The sequence below is a fragment of the Rissa tridactyla genome, chromosome 3 (assembly GCF_028500815.1).
Source record: "Rissa tridactyla isolate bRisTri1 chromosome 3, bRisTri1.patW.cur.20221130, whole genome shotgun sequence".
Lineage (NCBI taxonomy): Eukaryota > Metazoa > Chordata > Aves > Charadriiformes > Laridae > Rissa > Rissa tridactyla.
The window spans coordinates 27255995-27273321 of NC_071468.1; the positions used below are offsets into that span (position 1 = coordinate 27255995).

The window sequence follows — 17327 nt, forward strand, 5'->3', positions numbered from 1 at the left end:
GGTAGGAAGTCTAATACCTGCTAGTAATTAAGACCAGAAAGAATAAGAACCAAGAAACTGAGTGGCTAATGATGTCCCATTTATAGCTGATCAACTGAAAGGCATCTCTTATGACGAGACTACAGGATGTATGAAGGCGGATTATTTATGTAGTTTGCAGGCAGCCACACTCCAATTCACTGCGGTGGCAGCTGCTCAGTAAAACTTGCTGGAAAATCTGGTGGAGATTAGGTTTTGATGAAAAATGTCAACGTGTTTTCCTCTAGTAGGAGCAAGCATAAACCTCTTGCTGATCTGCAATATAAAATAAACCCAAGATAAGGACGTTTTCTGTCTAAGTGCATGGAAGGCACTGGGGAAATGTGTGGTGCTGCCACTGCAGGTCTGTGGGGTTCTCCAGTGCCAGGCTTCTCCCCAGTCCTGTTCAACAACATCTGCAGGCTGTCATTAGAGGACATGGCTGCAAGTGCCAGGGAGGTGCTCAGGAGGCAATTATCCATTTCTCTGTTAGGACTGACCGCAGCACTAGCACTTGAGCGCGTTAAAGGAAAACACTGGTAGCAAAACAGGATGTTGCAATGGGTACGGAGCTTTCCCTGACCGAGGAGAAAGCAACACAGCGCACGACTCGAGGGTGTTGCTTGACGTACGAAAACGCTCTTGGCCAAGCGATTAGATGGTACGCGGCATGGCTGACTTGAATTTCTGGTTCTACTTTCTGTTCTCCCTCGTCACCAAGCGCAGGGCTGGAAGTTGTGGGAGACAGCTGGGAGGCTGGAAGTGGAGGGAGAGATCGCCTAGACACAGCTTTACAGCTATATATATGTGAAATGGGAGGTTCCAGGGGCTTAACATCCAGTGAGAAAAAACTTCCCTGAACTAGTTTGAACGAACGCTTTCAGATTAATCCCGGGAAATCTCTGTTTTTGTTGCTGGCATCATTACATGACATTGCCCAATTATCAAACTGCCCGACAGCGTGCGCCTCTGGAGGTAAATCGAGCTGTTAAACGGCTTATCCTGGACAAGGCGTGCTGGCAGAGACTGGGGCCTGCCCCCCACTGTTGCCCCCAGCCGAAGGCTGCGGCCCACCGCCTCCCCTCCCCGGCGCAGGCCCGGCGGGCGAGCCGCAGCCGCCGGCACTCTGCCGGGGCGGCGGGAGCCGCAGACCGGAGGCGTCTCGGGGTCCGCCTGCCGGCGGGGGCCGGGTCCGCCCGCGTCCCGCCCGCAGGGGAAGCGGCGGCTGCCAGGGCGGGCGGAGTCGGAAGCACGACAGCACGGGGCGCTGGGGCGGCGCTGGCGGCGGCGGGAGGAGCTCGGCACTTGCTGCCGTGCTGGGGTCGCGGTGCAGGGACGGAGCGGGGCAGCGCCGCCGCCGGACCCGCCGTAGCAGCAGCAGCAGGAGGAGGAGGAGCCGCCGGAGCCGCCTCCCGCCGCCGAGCGCGGGGAGCCGCCGGAGCCGCTGCCCCGGGGCGGCTCATGAGCGCCGGGCTGCGGCGCCGCCGCTCCGCCGGTGAATGAACCTGTCCCGGCCGGCGACGGCGGCTTCGCCTCGGTCTGCGGCACCGGCCTCACCCCCCCATCACCGCACCGCACCGCACCACGCACAAAATGGACGGTTTCGCCGGGAGTTTGGGTGAGCGGCGGCGGGAAGCGTGAGGGAGAGGGCGGGACGGGACGGGACGGGGCCAGCCTTGCCGGCAGCCGCCCGCCCTGCCGCCGGGCCGGGGGCGAGCACCTGCGGCCGGTGGGGGGAGGCGGCCCCGCCGGCTGGGGCTGCGCGGAGCGCGGCGGGCGGCGGGGACCGGCCCGGGGAGGCGGGGGGGACGCGGGGCCGGGGCGGGCAAACACCGCCCGTGCGGTGGCGGGAGCGGAGGGGAGGGAGCGGAGGGAGGGGATGCCAGCGCGAAATCTGGTCAGCTTCAAACCATCTGTTGCGAGAGGCTCCGGCTGCACTTGCCTCCTTTGTTCTTCCCTCGCCGCCGGCTTGCGCTGCCCCAGAGTTAGTTGCTTGGGTTGGGGCTGTCGTTGGGGTTTTTAAATTTTTCTGGGTTTTCTTAATTTTTTTTTTAAATGTTATTATTTTATTTTTCGTCCCGGCCTTTTGCTCGCTCGCACGCCTTGAAAAGTTGGCGTCGGTGGTGATGGTGGAGACACACGCACACCCCGCGCCTTCCCGGTGTCCGCGCATCCCTCCGTGCCCCCGCGGAGCCCTCCCGGGTCCCCCGGCGCCGGTCCCCTCCGCCCGGAGCGGTGGCGTGAGCCAAAACTATCCAAATATGCCCAGAAAAACGGACGGGCTGCGTCTTCGGGTCTGATGGGGCTGCGGCAAATTGTCACACGTTTCTTTAAGAGAAAACACTTCACCCGCTTTCTGAATGACTTGGGGGACAGACTGAGTGTAGCGTGAAGTCGTCCTGATTGAAAACGTGAGCTGGAAATGCGTCCAGATGTAAGAATTATAAAGCGTGTGCGTTCCTTTTTTTTTTTTTTCTTCTTCTTCTTCTTTTTCCTGCAAATTATAAGGGTGACGTAGGTCTGACCGCTCGCTTCGCGGTGACATGACGTGTGGTGCCTTACCTGCGCTGCTGCTGCATCTGGTGCAGGCGTGTCGTGGTGGAGCTCACCCCATCTTTTGTGGGAGAATAACTCCGTGCCTCTGAAAATCAGATTAATTCACTTTTACAGCCCTCCCGTGAAATCTGTAATCACAGTGAATAGTTGTCGATTTTTTTTATATTTTTTTTTTTTTCGGAAAAATCGACTCATTTGAACACTTCTGAGCGTGATCCTAACCTTTCAGGTTTTTGAAATGTCAACTGGGGCGTCTTGGGCACCCATCCAAACCAAACTGGCGCACCGTAATTAAGAGTACACTTCGGTAGTTTGGCTCTTTGCCTGATACACTCGCCTTGCTCAAGTAACTTCCATGGTCATTTTGTATCTGGCGATCAGAAAGCGACCCACGGAGGAACTGTACGGGTTCCCGGTTTTCAGAGGGAAGATTGTGCCCGTGGGTGACATATGCAAATGTGCCGTCGTTAATATTTATGAACTCCTTTACCCAGTTGTGGAACTGATCACCATATCAAAGGGCACCGATATGGCTTTTAACTCATGCAGCACTGGCCCCGCTGAGGTCGATATTTAGAAATAACTGTTTTGTGTTGTAAGTGGGGGGAAAAAAAGCCCCCACAATTATTTTGACATAATGAAGCATTTTTCCCGTGTGCAGGCTGCTGGTGGAGCCATGGGGCGGGCTGGCTGGGTGGCCCAGCACCTTGCCCTGGGCTGGAGCGGTGGTGGCTCCTCAGAGCATCCCACTTGCCTTATTAAGGGAGGCTCCAGCTGGACCTTTAATTTGTTTCACTGTTTGGTCAGGAAGGCACTGTGATTTATATTAGAATTTAATGAGGATTAAGCTTAGCTCAACATTTTAAACTGTATATCATGATATTCACTGTTAGTTGGCCTTTGGTTTTGCTTTTATGGCAAGCACTGATGCACAGTGGATTTCTGGACCTGGGCTGAGGAGAGGGCATTCCCAGAATCTTTAGCTTTGAAGCATGAAACTGTATGTGACTTCCTTGTTTTCAGGTTTGAATCATGCTGCTTAGTCCTTCCCTGTATTTGTAATCACTTGTTGGTTGCTTTAGCTGCTAATGAGCATGTAGTGTTCACAAAGATGTGTGAATTGTTCTGAGATTTTTTTTTTTAAACATCTCTAATTAAAATTTAATGGCTTGAATTTAATTAGCTGTCCGCTAAATGTCTTTTAGGAAGGCCATAAATTAATGTAATTTAGAATGAAATGTAAAAATTAATTAAAATTATTGTTGGCAAAACTGCTATCTATGTATGTGCGTGCTTAACCAGTCAAGCGAGCTTATTAAAGAGCAAGTTGTCCTTTTAATGCCTCCTGTCATTATCTGGAAGGCAAAATGTTATTACAGATTGTGCCCTCCAGCACAGGCAGAAATACCTTCTTACATGTCTCTTGCAGTTGAAAATACTTTACGCAGCTGCTTTCTTTTGGCTTCGATGTTGAAATTTTTATGAGAATAAACAGATGAAAGAAACCATTTTATATGTCATTTAGAAAATTGTTTTGGTTATTGGTTTAGTAAATGCTTATGTAGCACTCTACTTAAGAGTATACAATTGCTGCATAAAGTAAAAAAAAAAATAAATCTATGTATTATGAGTTGCACAGCTGAAATGGGTATTGATTTACTCTTTTGATAAAACACTGAGCCATTTCACATTTACTGGGGCTTCAGTACCTTTTGAATATCACCAGTAGCAAAGTGGTTATCGAATCCTGTTCATTGTCTCAAGTAGGACAGTCATACCTTACATCTGAGCATTTCCAATGCGACGGTTGTTGGAGGGCTCAATGGGTTTTGGCCATCTGCTTTTTCAGATGCATCCCTTGAAGTGAAAGAATGTGCTTCTGAATGGGAACAAGAAGTCCGGGAACTTGGACCCAGCCCTTGGGCTTCTGCCTCCCGCCCGTGCCGAGACAGGAGCACAGCATGGGTGTCTGGCTCTGGCTCTGCCAAGTTCTCTCGCGTCCTAGGGTCCTGAGCAAAACAACCCGAAGGCAGCATCTTCAGGGGAAAGAAAGCGCTGTTAATACCACCAGAAAAATCAAGCAAGAGAGTTCTACCAGAAAAAAAAAAAAAATGCTCTTTGTGCTGCAAACTACTGCCTTGCATCTCATCCACCCTCACACCGGTGCCTGTGAGTCTGTGGTGGGCTGGTTCAGAGAAGCCTAGCGGAGAGGCTTGCAGGAGTGTAGAAGGCTGACCATTTTGCCAACAATAATTTTAACTTTTACATATCACCATGGATTACATTCATTTATGGCCTTTCTGCTCGCCCCAACTGTTTTGGTGGGTTTCTGCCTAATTGCCTTGTTGGAGAGCAGAAGCCCGATGGGTGGTGGGAAGGAAGTGGTAGGAGCTGAGGGTAGGTGGGACGTGGTGGCACTGTGTAGTTGGCTTTGCTGTGTTGTGAAACTGCTGCAGCATGGAGGGTGATGCCTTTCTTGGGCTTAAAATGTAACTTTCTGGTGCAGCTGAAGCCAACCTCCAGCAGGAAGGTGTCTCAGAGTGCTGTCTTTAACGCGAAGCATTTGTCACTGTGTCACTTCTCTCTGGCACCTTTTAAGCCATTCATTTCTCTTTCTTACTTTTTGTAGGGTTAACTGGCTAAGGTATGAGATCTTTCTGATCCTGCTAGATTTAGACTGATGAAGAGTAAGCCACGACCAGCTCCCTGGGGCTGATGCGGGGTGCTATTTGGTGGACAGTTTTCCATTGCTGTTAGCTGTTGCATTGTTTTCCCTTCTGAGAAAGCTTCTGCTAATTGAGCTCTGTAACAATAACTCATTGTAAACAAAGATATGGAAGCATTCATCAGATTATGTTAAAAAATGACTACAGCCATTTCCAAGTTTGTCACCAGCGTATGATAACAACATGGTATAAAGCATTTCAGTAGGACTCTCTCCAGCGATGAGGTCTGTGGCAGAAGAGTAACTCATAAAAATAAATGAAGTCTCAACTGAGTTCTAACCATGTTTTTTGTGCAGCTGTGCCGGTTGCCCTGAAGCTTAGAAGTAATCTTTACTGAAAAATTCTCTATGACTGAAAATATTTTCACAGAGAAATTAAAAATCAGTCCTCTCTTGAAGTCTCAGGCAAGCAGAATAATTTAATTATTTTTTTTTTTAAAAGAAAGAATAGTTGAGCTTATGCATTTTTTTTCCCAGAGAAATAGAAGGCAAAGGAGAGCTGTAATGACTCAGTGCAGGCCAACGTTTTACCCTGCTGCTGATGCTATTGGAGGGAGAAGTGGAGAAATAATAGGAAAGATTCACTTTTTTCATTTTATGTAGGATCTATGTATTGTTCTGTCACTGTATATGTACTGCTGCTAACTGCAGTATATGTACCAGCTATTTAGTGGAGGGGTGGCGTGTAGGTCATTTCCTAATTTTTTTTCGCCATTTGTTATACTGGGTGTCGTATAGAAGTTGCTGGAGAACACTCCTGTTCCATAGGTATGGCAGATCTGCATGGCATAACTACTGAGGCAGCGTGATGATTTGTGCTGCCGTTCTGTGTTTGAGGAGCCAACAGAGTCTGTTGAACCCGTGGCTTTGCTAAAAACCCGGTAATTCTTCTCTGAAGCCCCCAGTGATGGGCCGGCAGGGATGCTGGAAGGGTCAGGAGAGCTCGAGCAGAGAAGATCGTGTGGTGGCCAGTGCTCTCAGCCTAGGGAGCCTGCGTGCATCATGATTCATCTCTGGCTGGGTTCAGTACTGAGAAAAATGAGCAAGTGGAATGACTGGCTAGAGCACATTGGGGTATTTGTCACTTATTTGGGCTAGAAAATGAAGTTTTACAGTTGCCCGTCTAGACTGCAGAAGTGACTGTGGTGCCGCAGTGCAATTGCTCATAGCGACAGCGAGCTCAGCCGAATCCATGGGGCTGTGTTCGTGGGATCACTGTGTGCCATTGTCAGTGTGCTTGTCTTCTGAAAAATAAAAAAAACTTTGGCAGGACGTCAGTCTGTCGTGCCGGAGAAGGATGGCCTTGGCTGGTGCCAGGGGTGATTAAACTGCAGCAGCGAGGAAGGCAGGCTGTTTGCTGTAGAAACTCCCGCGGTGGCCCACCTTTTCCTAAATGGGGCTTTAGTTAATGGGCAGCGAGGAGGAACCCTGTGCTCTGTAGCCAGCTGGGAAGCAAAGGATCTCGTGTTGAAAAAACAATCTTCTTTTTTTTTTTTTTTTTTTTTTTTTTTTCACAGAGCGATTGGCAATATTTGGCCTGGTTGTGAGTAACGCTCTCGCTTTTGAAAACAAAAAAGAAACAGAATTCCAAACACAGGAGTCTCTATTCGAAAGACTCTCTTCTCTCTCCTTTAGAAAGGCTTTTAATGCCTGGGATGCTGAGAGGAGTTTTTGGCCTCACAGTGTGTTTTTCATACTCTTTAACTGAATGTTTTTGATATGGTTGGTACGGTTATCTGACAGGATTTTCTCTTGCCTGAAGAACCTGCTCTGAAAGGTTTTTTTTTCTCTGTGCTTTATATCATGAGGGATGCAAGAGGGGAAAAAATTGGTCAAGAGCAGTGCTCTTACAAATCCTCCGAAGCATTGTTTTGTTTTGTAAGCAGCGTTATGCTGCTAATTGTGCTGTTAGTAATGTACAGGGAGATCTGTATGTCACTCCTTGCTCTTCAGAGGAGCTGCTTCCCTTCTTGGTGTAGTTTCTATCAATTATTGAGGTTTACTTTTTCCCTTCTCTCTTTAGGTCCTTGCTAAATCTCATCCTTAATGAATATGGTTTGAAGGGCAAGAATGTTGTTCCCTGTTTTACCCACACATAATGTAATAGGAAGGGTGTTAGAGGGTAATTAATTTTGTAGCACGTAGCATGTATGATGACAGTGTAAGTCTCTCTGCTCCTGCTGGTGTTGAGCGTTTCTAGTAGGGGCATTCTTCTGTTTAGGAGATGAGAATCACCTGATAAACAACTTTTTATAAGCTTCACTAACTTCCTTTTCAAGAAATCTTCCCACAGTTACTTATGAGCTCAGGTGGAGCCACTGCTCACCTTGTTTTTCCTCTCTGTAAACAAGTGAGCACAGGCACCAACAGTTTAAAGAGGAATCGTTAGCCTTTTTTTTTTTTCTTTCATCTGCTTGTTGAAATGGATGCAGAATTTTGGTTTTCTGGGGTTTTCTTTCATTGGGTGCTGGAGGATGGATAGCTGGAAACATCACACGGTGATGTGCAAGCTCTTCTGAGAGTTTTGAGTTGTCTTTAGGAAACACACATATGTGCACTGAGACTTGCAAAGGTTGTGTTCGTGGGCAAGCTTGCAGTCGGAGTTGATAATCCAGTCAGTGGCAGTAAATGGGTGGTGCTGCTGGAGGGGTGGGATGTGAAGAGAGACACCAGACACATTAAAGGCCTGAGTTTATTGCTAAATCTTGGAACATGTGAAATGTTTTTCTCTTCTGGTTTTGCTCTTTTTTTTTTTTCTTCCTGGTTTTTGTTTCTCCTCCTTCCTGCTCCCCTTTGCTTCTTACTTGTATTTATTTTTTTTTTTTCTCTATGTTGTAAGTATTCATGCTACGTGCCATCAGTGAGTATTACAATATTCTTCCTAAGCTTTCTGCCCTAAGACTTCTTACTGGGTTGGATGAACTAGGGTTTTTTTTAATTAGTTTTTTTGATTGTTTTGCCTCTCAGTGGGTTGCCTCTTCTACTCATCCTCAATAGTTTCAGTCTAACTTGTTTACTAAATATAGCTGTGTCTTGATGTTCTTTAACTGTTGGTTTCCCGACTACTCTCTTGGCTTTTTTAGTGTCTCTACTGCTCTACTTTGCATGACAGTGGTGTTCATTGGGAAGGACAATTATTTATTTTTTCAGCAAGTGTTGGAGAATCCAGTTTCTTCCTTTGGTGATAGTCTACACTGCCTTTCAGACCCATCTAATGATGTGGATTGCATGCTCTTGCAGCTTTTAGGCAAGATAATTTTGAGTGCAAATATGTCTTATTGTAGAAGTAAGCTTGCTTCTTGTATTTAAATATGTTTTTCTTAGCCTTCTGGAGCTGCTTATGCATGTGAGTGCCTCTTAGGCATAATAAAAATGCAATGGAAGGACAAGAGATGGAAGCAACATAGCCATGCTCTATAAACAGTTAGGATATATTTTGGAGAGGTTTGTACCTTGGATTTCAGATGTTGTATTAAATTAAAGAAAAATACTCTCACTGTTGTTTCTTGCCTGGTTCTCTCTTGTTTCACTGAAACTCAGCTTGTTGCTGTGAAAGCAGCGCTCCAGCCTGGAGCTGGTTCCCACTTCTTCTGCCAGTTTCTTTGGGCTAAAAAAAAACCCAAAAACAAACAAACAAAAAAACCCCCCAAAAACCCAAAACAAGGGTGGGAGAGTGGGGCTGAAACCAAACTGGTTTATGTTTGAATGTATTTTGGACTTGTGTAAACAGTTTTAATGCATCATGCTAAATTGGCAGGCTTTCATAATCCTCTGGGAAAATTGGGAGTTTGAAACCCAGTGGATAAATTAAAGTCACAAATGCTTCTAAGCCCCAGATTTGGCTCCCTAAAGGGACGCTGTAAATTAGTTAGGCCTAGAAATGTGGTTTAGTTAAAGTAAATGAAAATGCTTTTTCATGAGAACTTCATAATTTTAAAGACAAAAGAGTAGGATTTCTTTATTCTGAGTTGAGGACACAAAAGCAAGAAAATGGCTATTAACAAGAGAAATTTATATTTGCTGTCCAAACACAAGAGGTAATGATTTCACCACTTTTCATGGTTTTTAATGAAATTACGACATAAGGGCAATAGAAATTGTTTTAAAATGCGTAAGTTCAGTCAGCTGCTGAGGTAAGCAGGCATTCGCAAGCGTAGCTGAATTAACATTCCCAGATATACATAAAATGAATGGTAGAACTATTAGATTGCTTACGGTTTACTGTATGGTATATATTTTTCTTTCCTCTCTTGAGAACAAAAGAAAAGCGTTGCTTTTACGTGGGGGCTCTGACGAGCGTTGCGCCCGTCGCTGTACAAATGAGCAGCAGTAGGGTGGGCTGCGGTTTGTTTCCTTCCCCTTATTCAGGGTCAGAAGAAGATCACGCCGTTTGCTTAAGAGGTTTCCTGTTGTGTGTGTCGTGTGGATCTTTAGTTGATGAGGCCCCTGAATTTCACTGGCAGGTTCTGCTTAAACATGGCAGAATAAAGACGAAGGCTTTCTCTTGCAGGTTCCGTTTTTGAGGTTGGATGTCACGTCTGAAAATTAACCATGCTTTTTAGACTGTTGTTATACATCTTGCAGCACCTCTGGCTTTTATAACTAATAGGCAAATTTTGGAGTGGCTTGGAACTGTAGGCTTAATCCTTTAGGTAGGGCATGGTTGACCTAATTCCTTTCCAGGAGCAGTAGATATTGGAAACCTGACCGTGTGGAATGGAAGGAAAGATGTTGCTGTTAGAGATGCATGAGAAGATCTCTGTTTTGATATAGCTGTGGTGAAATCATGTGTTGAGTCGGAGCAGTTCTGAGATGATGGCCACACATGTATGTCTGGGCTTCTCTGGGAGAAAAGTCCGCTTTGGACGTGTTAACATGCGTTACAAGTGTTATGGTTTAGGGGCTTTTTTTGGATGCAGTTTGATTGAACAGCATTTCAGGAGAGCATTCCTGAAAATGTGCTGCTCTGTTTTCAGAGAGAGGTGTGGAAAGGAGGAACCTTCAGCAGTAGGAATTGTAAATTAAACTCTTTCAGCTGCAAGGCTCGGAGATGTGGCAATACTCGTGTCTGCATAGTATCACTTAGCTTTTTTAAACAAGAGCTCTAACAAGGAGAAAATTACAACTTTGTTTAGCTATGAAATTCTGCATTGAGCAGCTATAGCCTCTTCTCCCAATGTGTACTGTGCAAATGCCATCAGAGATCTAGCAGGAAATCGGTGGTTCACGTGGCTGTAATACTTGCTTTTTTTTGAATTGCAATACTTTCTCTAAACGTGTCTGTTAAAGTCATGAGGCAAAGGGGACAACAATAACAAGCAGTCCAAGCTTTTTGCCTTTTTTTGCATAGGATAAGCATAAAAGAGCTCTTGAGTCCCCGTTGACAGGTTTGCCATAGCTGTAATAAACACTGCTTTGAGATCCTTCTTGTTTTTAGACACAAGTGAATTGGGATTGGGGTGACGGGGAGGGTTTCTGTGGGTCTGTTTTCTAAACACTTAACCTGTGGGATGGCACTTTTCAGTGAAAATGAAATGACTTGCTGGCAGTACTGTTTCCAGATCTGGATTTTGTGTTGTATTTTCAATGACCTGTGACCACAGTGTTTTTTGAAAGGTGCTTGGAGGGGTGAAGGCTTGGTTAGAGTGGATAAGGCAGCAGTTCTTGGACCAAATCCTTGTTAGAGGAGTGAATGTATATAATTAATGTGAATATATAAGTTGCTTTTGGAGGTAGATACAGTGAAATGCTTAGGAACTTCATTTCTTTGAGTTTATTATTTACACTAAAGAACCGGAGTAACAAGACCATTTATTTAGCCAGTGTAGACTTGATAGTGATATTCTTGATGTAAATGTCTTTCTTCTTTTCTTAAATATTATTTTTTGAATTAAGAACGTGTTAGGGGAGATGCTGTTTCTATCTGTTCACGCTTTTATTTTAAATGGTTTTATCTTCTTTTTAATTGGCTTGATCTGCAGAAACTACTGTAGCTTGGGCAAGTATTTAGTGTGAAGCTAAGAAATACCCAAAATCTTGTTCTGAGTTTAATATGTGTGCTGCTCTTTCAGAAAAGACATTCTGGAGGATATATACCTTTTCTGCAGATCCTCGCCCACGTTGTTTTCCTTTTAGTATTTATAAGCATTGATGACGTCCCCTCTCAGTCATCTTCTCTTCCCCAGGTTAACAGGCCCGGGTCTCTCGGCCTTTCCTCATAAGAGAGATGTTCCAGTCCCTTGATGATCTTTGTAGTCCTCCGCTGGGCTCTCTCCAGTAGTTCCTTGTCTTGAACCGGGGAGCCCAGAACTGGACACAGCACTCCAGATGTGGCCTCACCAGGGCGGAATAGAGGGGGAGGATGACCTCCCTCGACCTGCTGGCCACGCCCTTTTTAATGAGCCCCAGGAGACCATTGGCCTTCTTGGCCACAAGGGCACGTTGCTGCCTCATGGTCAACTTCTTGTCCACCAGAACTCCCAGGTCCTTCTCTGCAGAGCACCTTTCCGGCAGGTCAGCCCCCAACCTGTAGTGGTGCATGGGGTTATTCCCCCTTAGGTTCAGGGCCCTAAATGCCCTTGTTGAACTCCATTAGGTTCCTCTCTGCCCAACTCTCCAGCCTGTCCAGGTCTCACTGAATGGCGGCACAGCCTTCCGGTGTGTCAGCCACTCCTCTCCCAGTTTTGTGCCATCAGCAAACTTGCTGAGGGTGCACTCTGTCCCCTCATGTGGGTCATTGATGAATATGTTGAACAAAACCGGACCCAGTACTGACCCCTGGGGAACACTGCTAGCTACAGGCCTCCAACTGGACTCTGCAAATGGTCAGGTACAAGCATTAAATAGGTGTGTATCCATATCTGTTACTGCCTGTGTGCCAGCGAGGGTGCTGGAGATGTCCCCTTTTCAGTTCTGGAGGTGAACCGTGTTCAAGTGGTACAGGTATGGCCGGGTGACTGGGATGCTCGGTGGATCATAAGCTAAGGAGTGTCAGTGATGTGCCTTCTCCAGGGGCCTACCGTACCGTGGAGGAACGGAGATATAGAAATTAATTATTTCAGATCTCTTGTACGTGTGTGCAAGAGATTTGGGAGCTGTTGTGTCAGGAGCTCAGTCCTTATCCCGTGGTGGGTTTGGGAGGAAATGATTGCTGACCCCCAGGCGCAGTAGGTCCTCAGGAGGTGCATCTCCAAAATCTACCCAGCACATTAGTCAGTAATTGTATTACAAATTGATAAACGTTTTTATGATTTGATTTCAAAGTGCAGAGAATATAATTAATTTCTGCGTGAGATTAACATCTGGCCTCAAGCTTCTCCATGTTGGCTGGTTTAGAAGCAAAGAAAATAGATCTAAGCTTGCAGTCTGCAAATTTATAAACTCTGATGTTTAGAACAACTGAAGCCAAGAACTGAAACACAATCCAACTTTATTCATGATGTGGGAAAATTATACTATAAGTTAGTGTTTAATGGCAATTTTAATTCTAAAGTAGACTTTTTGTTTTTGTTTTTAGATGCCAAACCTGCTTATGGAATAGTTGTTAGTTATGTAAATTCTGTTGCAGATGCAATCCCTTGTTTTAAGATGTGTTGTATGGAAAGTACCTATTTGTAGTCGATAACAGTGCAAATATACCCAATGAGTTACTTAAAGACTTCAGTGTAATAAATCTTGTTGATTATACGTGCTAGCATTGGAGAAAGGAAGTGGGAAAGATACTGATGCAGCTTAAGGGAGATAAATATTCCAGGTAATCTGCATCAATTATGTCTTGAAGTACTTCTGTTTGGTACATACCATGTACAGCACAGGAGGGAAGACCCCCTCCTCTCCTGGTCTTTTAAGTGTGGACAATTTAATACGCTTAGATTTAATATTTGCAAGAATCCTACCTGTAAGAGGGGGTAGCCCTTGTTATGCTGTTGCGTTCCCTTCTGGGCGTATAGGCCAAACAGCTTCATCACTGCAGGTCTTGCAATTATTTGGGGTGTGTTTTGGACGATTTTTTGATAATAACTTGAAGTATGGTTCTACTTTTCACTATGTTGCTGTTTAAGTAGAGAAATGGGATTCTGTGCTTTGGTGTATCAGTTAAACATCCTACTAGAAGTTCTATTTAAAAAATATTTACAAAGTAAATCTTATGCCTACTTGGGGATAAAACCCCCTTGGATTTTTTTTTTTTTGGTGCCAGTCCAGCATGCTTGTGAACTTTTAAGATGTGTTGAGGATGCTGGCAGGAATAACGAAAGGTACGTGTAGGGTCTGTTGTGTGTACATGCATTGCCAAGGTAACTGGTGCAAAGGTATTCAAGCTGCGGGCATCAGATTGCCAGTTGTTAATCGATCTCTGTGTACTGCAAAATGGTTTCTTTTGGATTAAATATCCTGGTGTGCTTTAGACAAGCAGAAAGCATGGTTTGCTTGGAGGAATCTTACATTGCTTTTTCATTGGGATACTTTGTTAGTGAGTTGTATGGTATTGGGTGGGACTTAATCTGGCATTCTATTTTCTGCACTGGGATGAGACAGGTGGTGGGTTTTTTTTTTTTTGTATCAAGTCATCTGATTTTTGAACAGATTTTTGATCATTCATTTTGTACATGTGTGCCAAGCCTGTGGTTTTGCTACAAAAAAAAGTGTTTGCATGTGTGTATTGCGCTCTGCTCTTAGAGGAATATGGGGTTGAGAGAGTATTTAATTTGAATTTTGATAGTCAAATGTTGAAGTAGTCGTCTCTCTCAACCGTGAAGACAGGAAGACAACCATAAGCTGTTTACTACTGCATTAAGGTATTTCTGCTGTAAGTGTTAAGGTATTACTATGGTGTTAAGGTATTTCGAAACTGATGCGTGTAAAGCTTGCCAGCTCTGCAAGCACCAAGCAGTGTCTCTTCCTCCATACCTGCACAAAGCCTTACAGCTGAATAGGTGACCTGATCCTGAATACGGCTGGAGCCACGGGAGGGAGGGGAGGCTCTGGCTGATGGATAAGCACTGCCGTACCTGTGTGCTCCCAACCGCGGGCACTCACTTGGGACCAGACAGGAGTTTTTTGTGGGAGGGAGGAAGCTGCTCAGTGGATTGGGCGAGAGAGCATCTCTAAACCAAGTGCAAACGTGCAGCTTCTCCCCACACGGGGACCACTTGGGATTTTTTCCTTTTGCTTTTACAGGGGGCTTGGATCTTTGAGGCCCCTGTATTCGGTCCATTCCCTCCCATTTATTTGTCAGGTCTTACTACTTTAAGTGGTACTGAAAGTGTGGGCCATAAAAGTCTGTCCTTTAACTCAGATATTTATGGGTTGTAAACTGTGCATTTGAAATTCTGGCCATGCTGAAGTAAATAATAATTAAAAAAAGAAAAGTCCAGTTGGCATTGACAAAGCAGAGATTTTACCATTTGTTTCTGTCCCCTGACAGAGGCCTCGTTCCTGTCCTTGTCCTGCTCTGATTCTGTGACTTTTCTTGTCTGGGTTGGGGGATTCCCCTGTTGGCCCCTGCTCCGGCAGAGCTGGACACCCCTCGCTTCCCCAAAACCTTACAAATTCGCGGCAAGGGCTGGGGAAAGGTAAAGAGGGGAGGTGTGATGTCTGTGCAGGGGAGATGGGAACCCCAGGTGGGACTTGGCCTATTTCATCATCTCCTCTCCGCTTCCCAGCATATCTAAATATGGTGATTTGAAACCTTCAGAAATATGAAAATGACAACCATTTCAGTGTGCTGCCTGGATATCAGTTCAGTTATTGCCTAGCAAAATAATACAGGTATGTGCATAGAGGTTCTTGCTAACATGCTTTTAATTATCAGTGTTTACGTAATTATTATTTGCAGTAGAAACTTCAGTTTCCTGTTCCTATAGCTGTAGCAGCTTTACCAGGAAAAGGGCTCTGACTTGGTTGCTGTTTTTGTGAATTAATGGCAAGTTTTGCTGTTTACGTTTTGTAGACCACAAAGGGATCTTATTCCAAAGCTACAGATAAAGTGACAAAGTGAGTTGCGAGAAAGCAAAGGGGGATCGACAGTAAAGCATACATAGAGCATTTGCAGCTTAGAGCATGGATTATATTTACCAGTATATATGCATTTGTGTTTGATCTGCCTTTCAACCTTTAACCAGATAAAATTTGAATCCTTATTTTTGTTTCCAGAACTAATTGGGAAGCTTCCATACTTTGGTGTGTGTGCATATATATTCCTCGTTTTATTTAAAGGAACTGAAGTCCAGCCTTTTTAGTTTGTAATTGAGCATTTAAAAGAATGGTAACATCTTACATTTTCAGCAGCAACTACAAGTCGTCACTTTGTCTTCTACAAAAATGGCATAAAATCATTATATAGGGCTTCTATGATCTCATTGAAGTATACATGCATTCTTTAGTTGAAGCGTTTCTGTTATATTGTGTAGTCCTGTTTTCACATACTTTTTGGATGTATGATTAATACGTCATCTTTTTGGTATTATTGGTTCTTATTTATCTTATGCATTGTAGTATGTATTTTGTTTTTGCTAAACTTTGAAGGTAGCCTTATTCCTCTTTGCCATATTGCTACTTACAAGTCTTTTGCATACAATATACAGATTAAAACTCAAATATCTTCAAAGTTAAACTAATCAGCAGGCAAAGGAAGATAGAAATCTTTACTAGAAAGAAGTGACTTGCTTAGGATGAACAAAAAGCTACATTTTGGCAAACAGCTCTTCTGTACTACCGTATGATCTTTGTGTATGTATTTTTAGAAGAAAAATGGGTAGGGTTGATGTCATCTAAGAGTTCTCTGTTCACTTTTAACTCTTCTTCATCAGCTTAATTACCCTGCAATGTTATGGACCCTTGAGTTGCAGTACTGGCTGAACAGCCTTGGGTACTGGCTTCTGCTTTTGATGGGCATGGTTCTCTATTATGGAATGGGGTGTAGAAATAACGATTTCACAGTGATTTTCATCATCTGTTTTCATCAGCTTTGATATATACGTGTTAATGTCCCCTCTTCTGTGCAGTGCATAGTACATGTTGTATCCGACGTTTTCCTCTAAGCACCATGAGGAGTGGCTGGTTGGTGGCCTTCAGCCATGTGCCACCCATGGGCACGGGCATGCTGGGAAGCAGAGCGGAGTCCCTGCTGGCGTTTTGGGGTAGCCCATCGGGGGGAAAACTCTCAAGCCGTTGCTCGAGATGAAAACCATCCCTGTGGCTGTTTAACCCATCTGCACGTGCGGTCCTAAGCCGCGTCTGGGGAAGCTGGAGGTGGGTCGTGTGACAGCAGACTTCTGTTTGTATGAGGCAGGGATAATGTTAATCATTGGATATTAAATGCAGCTTTGGCTTGCTGTGAGCGAGGAGCATTGTAGTAGGGAAGGGAAAGGCAGTTGTCCCCCCCTGGAAGAAAGGCCTCTAATGGGAGGCCGTGGGAGCCACTCTCGGCTGCTCTCTGGGAAGCGTCCCTGGGATGCTGAGGAGCCGCAGCTGGCTGGAGCGGCGCTCTGCGGAGCAGCTCCTGTTTCTTCCTGTTGTGTTAGGCTGCCATAGCATGTGCTCCTCACTGTAAATACCTGGATTCTTCCAACACTGTAGAATTTTGTAAAACTTCCACCCCCCTGCAGTATCTGTATGGATGTTTTGTTGTGTGGTGGGTGGTTTTCTTTTTTTTAAACTTTTGTTTCTTGGGGAATATAACTTTGTTTTTCACTGACCGCCATTTAACTCAAGTTTTTGCTGGAAAAACTCATGAGCTGGGTCCTGACACTTCTCGCTGTTAGCTGCAAGGCTATACTCTAGTCCTCCGAGAGGAGGCAGGGGAAGGTGGTGATCATTCTGCCAGCGTACTTGACAGCAGAGAAAGATGCTGCGGCAGTCTGCCTTCGCAGTGCTGCTGCGCTAGGGAGAATGAAGGGAACTGGAGGTGACACGCACTTTATGTTTCCTTTTATACATTAAAAATAAATAAATTGTGAAATGGGGAGGCCTGTGGATTCCATAGCCCCAGCTGTTGGCTGCGCTCCCGTCGCTGCTGTGCCTCGGGCTC

General features: G+C 45.2%; 1 protein-coding gene across 1 annotated transcript in view; it reads left to right on the top strand.

Annotated features, from left to right (window-relative positions):
* The first annotated feature begins 1302 nt into the window (after positions 1-1302).
* The window catches only part of EML4 (EMAP like 4), a 165956-nt gene continuing 149931 nt past the window's right edge, over positions 1303-17327 (top strand). The window contains exon 1 of the mRNA XM_054194564.1: positions 1303-1636. Within this exon, the coding sequence (XP_054050539.1) occupies positions 1612-1636 (25 nt within the window). The 5' untranslated portion in view covers positions 1303-1611. The remainder of the gene's footprint in view (positions 1637-17327) is intronic.